The sequence below is a fragment of the Notolepis coatsorum genome (genome assembly GCF_963971535.1).
Source record: "Notolepis coatsorum genome assembly, chromosome: 1".
NCBI lineage: Eukaryota > Metazoa > Chordata > Actinopteri > Aulopiformes > Paralepididae > Notolepis > Notolepis coatsorum.
Window position 1 is genome coordinate 239,493,190 of NC_140165.1, and position 6,164 is coordinate 239,499,353.

General features: G+C 43.9%; 1 protein-coding gene across 1 annotated transcript; it reads left to right on the top strand.

Moving 5' to 3' along the window:
• Positions 1-4,737: 4,737 nt before the first annotated feature.
• LOC311224413 (Y-box-binding protein 1-like) lies at positions 4,738-5,376 on the top strand (the record flags this gene model as incomplete). The annotated part of the gene is made up of 1 exon (XM_084309377.1): positions 4,738-5,376. The coding sequence occupies exon 1, from the start codon at positions 4,753-4,755 to the stop codon at positions 5,374-5,376; it is 624 nt and encodes a 207-aa protein (XP_084165503.1). The 5' UTR covers positions 4,738-4,752.
• Between the last annotated feature and the right edge of the window lie 788 nt (positions 5,377-6,164).

Consider the following 6,164-nt stretch of genomic DNA (forward strand, 5'->3'; position numbering starts at 1 on the left):
CCCAAATTGTGCTGGCATGGGTGTGGAGTAGAGGGTACGCTCATGCACTTGCTGTGGCACTGCCCGCTTGTTAGGACATTTTGGTTGGACATTGCTGAGGACCTGTCAGTTACTCTCCAAATTGACATTAATCCTTGCCCTATAATGTGTATATTGGGTGTAAAAATGGACACTGCTCAAGCTAAGATTGTAAATAATATTGTAGCACTGGCTTTTCTAGCATGCAAACGGATTATTTTAATGAACTGGAAAGAACGCAAACCGAACTTCTTCAGTTTGGAGAGCTGGCGCAAGGACTTCATGGACTTGTTATCAATGGAACAGGCTGCTCTATCTCTTCAAGAGAGTGATAGGCCCGATGGCCTTCAAGGTCCCCTGAACTTTATTAGATCACTATCTGGAATATGTTTGTGTACTGAACCTTTGTAACACTCTGCAACCACCCCCCCCTCACCCCCTTGTTGTTGTTGTTATTATTATGATTATTATTATTATTATTATTATTATTATTATTATTATTATTATTATTATTATTATTATTATTATTATTATTATTATTATTATTATTATTATTATTATTATTATTATTATTGTAGCTAAGGGGCTACACAACCCGGACTGTATTAAAGATTGTTTAGATTAAACCACTACTAAAGAATATTAATAGCCAGACAGTATAGTTAGACAAAATGGCGGACACTCAATTGACGGCGCGGGGACAAGGATACCTGGTTTATAAGCATTTTAATAGTCATAGCAACATACATCTGAATTATCACGGTTCTCCTTTAATAATAGAATGTCAGGGTATCAAAGTCAGCGGTAATGAATAATTCCTAGGTTACGGATACTCGACCGGAGCTCTGCAGGGAGTGAGAAGAAACGAGGCGATACTGGGAAAAGCAAGGGTAGCTGGAGACGATGGTTTCCCTCTGGAGCTCCAAGCTCCGGAGGAATTGTAGACTGGTCGGATAATCCTGTCGTCGCTGGAAGAAAAGGGGTCTCGTACGGAACCGGTCCTTGTAATCCTAGCGCCCGATGGCAGGGTTAATAGCTATTAATCCAAAAGCCTGTTGGCATAGATGGTAGCTAGCTAGCTTCGTTTGTACTGGAAGCTAACCCGCAGACGGTCTTCAATGTGTAGTTATATCCAAACGCTGCTGGGTTTAACTATACGTTTCTCCACGTTACTTCGCTTACACAAGTCACTATACTGCGCCAATAATAGCTCTACAATATTATAGTCGTATTGTAACATGCGTTACTTTATGAAGAAGATGTCAATGTGTTGATAAATGAAGTGTGGGCCCAATATGTTAGGATGTGCCAATGTCAGCATATTTGGGCACTTGACCTTTAAGATTCCAGGTATGGGTGTGGTTAGGGGCGGTCCCAACCATCAGGGGGCCATCTTGGATTGGAATCATGGCCTCATGGAGTTTTGTTTTGCTACTGCTATTGTGAGAGGAAGGAGGGATTTTGCCAGGCCTCCTAAAAGATTCTTCAGTAACCAAGGACAGGTCAGCTGCAGTGGTGCTTCCCAGTGGATTACTTCTTTTGCCTTTTGTGGTAAATATTGAGTTGAATTTCATAAATAATAGGTGTGAATAATTAGGAAACCATAACATTATGCCTTGTATACTGTTTAGCAGAAGTGGTTGCAGGGCTAAATGAGGAACGAGACGCAGGGACAGTTGAATAGACAAAGGTCACACCTAATGTGACCAGATTAGTACTGTATGGTAATGGCCCAAAGGGTCAAAGAGTATTCACACCCCCCCCACCAGAGGACATCATGCCAGCCCCCACCCGTGAGACGACAAGACCCAACAAGAACACACAGAGAAACCCAGAGGTGGGGGCTGCCAGCCCCCACAGGAGATCGCCCACAGGAGACGCATGATTGGATCAATTGTATTAGTAAAATGTACCATTATTGGCTAGAAATTATAGTATATAAGGGGATACAAAATGGGAGTTCGGGAGCCCCAGACCAAACCAACCCCAGGGGTCTGCGGGCTCCACCGCTCCACCACCAGAGAGACTGTGCTGCTTTTTATGTGAGTAAATCATGGACCCATGGTTGGTTAGAATAGAATGTAAAGATACTTATCTTAGAAACCAGGCTTACTCATATAAAAAGGGGCCTACAGTAGTCAATGTATGTTCAAATTATGTTACCAAGTGACTGTTTATGTACATATTGAGGTTTGAGAATGCAAACCTGATTGTGATTTCTGTACACAGACAGCCCTGTTAATGTGTTCTGATAATCTTTTGTCCTATTCACCTTGGCCTCTGGCTCTGATCAAATAAATGTTGAATTGGACTATAGTTCATGGTTTTGTCTGGCTACACGTTTAATTCTTCAATCTGCTTTAAGTCAGATGAAGAGATCAACAATTCTACCATATGATCCCTTTCTCCTCCTTCCAGATAAGCAATCTCATTTGTACTGTACTACAATAACCTCAGATTATTGTAGAGTTCTGTAGGAATTTACTACACTTTCCTTTTCTAAGATGTGGATCAACCCAGGACTTATCACCTTTTGGACACTCAAAGATTTGAGTGTTGCTGGACAATACTAGCTCTACCATGCAGGCTGCATGGTCTGGTAGGCCTGAACATTATACATGGTTACATTAGACATGGTACCATTATACATGGTTACATTAGACATGGTAACATTATACACGGCACATTAGACATGGTAACATTATACATGGTTACATTAGACTTGGTAACATTATACACGGTTACATTAGACAGGGTAACATTATACACGGTACATTAGACATGGTAACATTATACACGGTACATTAGACATGGTAACATTATACATGGTTACATTAGACTTGGTAACATTATACATGGTTACATTAGACATGGTAACATTATACACGGTACATTAGACATGGTAACATTATACATGGTTACATTAGACTTGGTAACATTATACATGGTTACATTAGACAGGGTAACATTATACACGGTACATTAGACATGGTAACATTATACATGGTTACATTAGACATGGTAACATTATACACGGTACATTAGACATGGTAACATTATACATGGTTACATTAGACTTGGTAACATTATACATGGTTACATTAGACAGGGTAACATTATACACGGTACATTAGACATGGTAACATTATACATGGTTACATTAGACATGGTAACATTATACATGGTTACATTAGACATGGTAACATTATACACGGTACATTAGACATGGTAACATTATACATGGTTACATTAGACATGGTAACATTATACATGGTTACATTAGACATGGTAACATTATACATGGTTACATTAGACATGGTAACATTATACACGGTACATTAGACATGGTAACATTTATGTTGGGGCTAATGGACTGTAAAGCTGACGGGACCGTTCTTATTGGTTTGAGATGATTTTTGTTGTACCATACGTTGCTATGGGGTGCCCCATTTATTTTGATCCTCTTTTTGGTTAATACAACACTTTGAATTTAACACTGTTCCAGTACTCTCATTCTTTATAGCTGAACAGGTTTGTTTATTATTATCAAGCTTGTTACATAAATGGCAACCACGAAGGGACTTTAAAAAAACAAAAACAACAGTGTAATAAACAGTGTAAAATATTCTCTATGTTGTTGTTAAGAGCTTTTGTTTTGATTTGTTAGTTTGGGGTTGCTATACCATGGCTACATCTATGCATTCTCCTACTCCAGGGAGTATTGTTGAAGAAGAGGTTGCCTCAGACCAAGAAGAGGTTGCCTCAGACCAGGGAGAGGGAGAACTTGCTGAAGCTCTTATAGACTTCACAGCTGGCCCTTTTGTGACAAGAAGAGATCCTGTACAGGATCTAGATGAGACTCTTGATGACTTGCATGTGAATGATGACGGCTCTGGGGGTAGTGAGGAACGGCAACCTGAGGTCACTGTTATCCATTCTGGCGCATTTGCTACCTCTGGGATGGGGAAAGCCGAAGTAGCTACTGACATTACACAGCTTCAGTCACGTTTGAGTGCTGTGGAAAGAGAGATCCAGGCTTTCCATATAAATACAACTAGACAAGATGACATTCTCAGGTGTTACATTGACCGTCAATGTCAACGACTACAACATACTTTTCAGAGCGATATTAATAACCTCCAACGGTCAATGGTGGAGTGTTTGAAAAGATGAGACACACAGCTTAATGCTCAACTACAAAACCCCATCAGGATGGCTAGCACTCCTGTACAGGATGATGCACCACCTGTTCACTTTTCAGAACATTTTGAACATGGTGGTATTGAAATGGGAACTGAGGAGCAAGGTTCCCTGCCTTTCATGCCTAGACCCTTGCCCTTGCCTCTACTGCCTGAAGTAAATACTCTACTGCTGCCTGGAGTAAGTCCTCTACTGCCTGGGCCAGACCCTCCACAGTGGCAGCCAGGCGAGCTGATCCAGTTTGAGTCTTCCTTTGAACATTCGCATAATGAGCACGAATCTGTGGAACAAGGTCTCACACCACTATGGGATGGGGCAATGGCTGCACCGCATGAACAGAGGAAGCCCTTGGTGGGGCTGTACTTAGCAGCGACCCCTATAGCCCAGTGCGATCGGCAACGGGAGCGGAGAGAAGAAAGCAGAGAGCCCGAAGGCAACAGCTCTCACCACCGCCGGTCCAGGTTACTATCTAGCACCGGGAAACACACTAGAGAGTCACCGCCGGCACAAGACCACCATTACCAACCAGTAACCATGAGCAGCGAAGCCGCCGAAACGCAACAACCACCGCAGCCCTCTGACGACGCAGAGAGCCCGTCCAGCCCGGCCGTCGAAGCTTCCACGGCGGATAAGAAGGTCATTGCAACAAGAGTCTTGGGGACAGTCAAGTGGTTCAACGTCAAAAATGGATATGGTTTTATCAACAGGAATGACACGAAAGAGGACGTGTTTGTACACCAGACGGCCATAAAAAAGAACAACCCAAGGAAATACCTTTGCAGTGTTGGAGATGGAGACACTGTGGAGTTTGATGTGGTTGAAGGGGAGAAGGGAGCAGAGGCAGCCAACGTCACCGGCTCAGCAGGCGTTCCAGTCCAGGGGAGCAAGTACGCCGCTGACCGGAACCGCTACAGGCGCTACCCCCGCAGGAGGGGCCCTCCCCGCAATGGAGAATACCCTGAGAACTACCAGAGCGATGGCGAGGGCGAGCCGCCGAGTAGCGGAAGTCGTGAAGGCCGCGAGAGGAGCAGCCGCGAGGGGGCAGACATGCAGCCACAGCAGTGCAGGCCCTCCTACCCAGGCAGACGGCGCTACCCGCCATACTTTACTTTCTTGAAAATGGAATCCTGTTCAGACAAATACCTGGTCAAACTCTAGGCCACAAGTTACAGCTTTTCGTGCCTAGATCACTAAGGGAGTCCTTTCTGAAGTATTATCATGACAACCCGCTTAGTGGTCACATGGGAAGGCTGAAGACACTGCTGCGACTGCTGGAGGTAGCCTACTGGCCTCAAGTCAGGAATGATGTGTGGGCCTATACAAAGAACTGTCTCATATGCCAGCAGTACAAACCTGGGTGTCAGAAACCGGCGGGTTTCCTTCAGTCCACCACGGTCAGCGAACCAGGGGAGATGTTGGGGATTGACTTGATGGGTCCTTTCCCCAGAAGTAAGAAGGGGAATCAGTATCTTCTGGTTATAGTAGACTACTGTTCTAAGTGGGTGGAACACTTCCCTTTACGAGACTCCAAAACACCAAAGATAATACATATCCTCAGACAGGAGATCTTCCTTCGCTTGTTACAGTATCTAAGTAGCCATTAGCTATCTGTAACGATACACTGCTGGTAGGTCTGTGTACAACTGTACCGGACGTATCACGCTCTCGCTCTGCTGCTTCTGTTCTTTTACTGCCGACTGATGCGGCTGCTTGCACCGTCTACAATATATATACTCAACTGATCCCTATAGGGCTCAGCCGAATTACCTGTCCAGAATCAATGCGCCTGCTATGGGCAAGTCTGAACTTGTCTGAACATGTCTAGAACCATGTCTGGGGGGCTCGTCACTGGCGCCTCCAATGTCAAGGGCGGGACCCAATGAGGCGAGCGAAGAATACTATTATGCAAACGGATGGCGTAAAGATATATATCTTATATATATAAA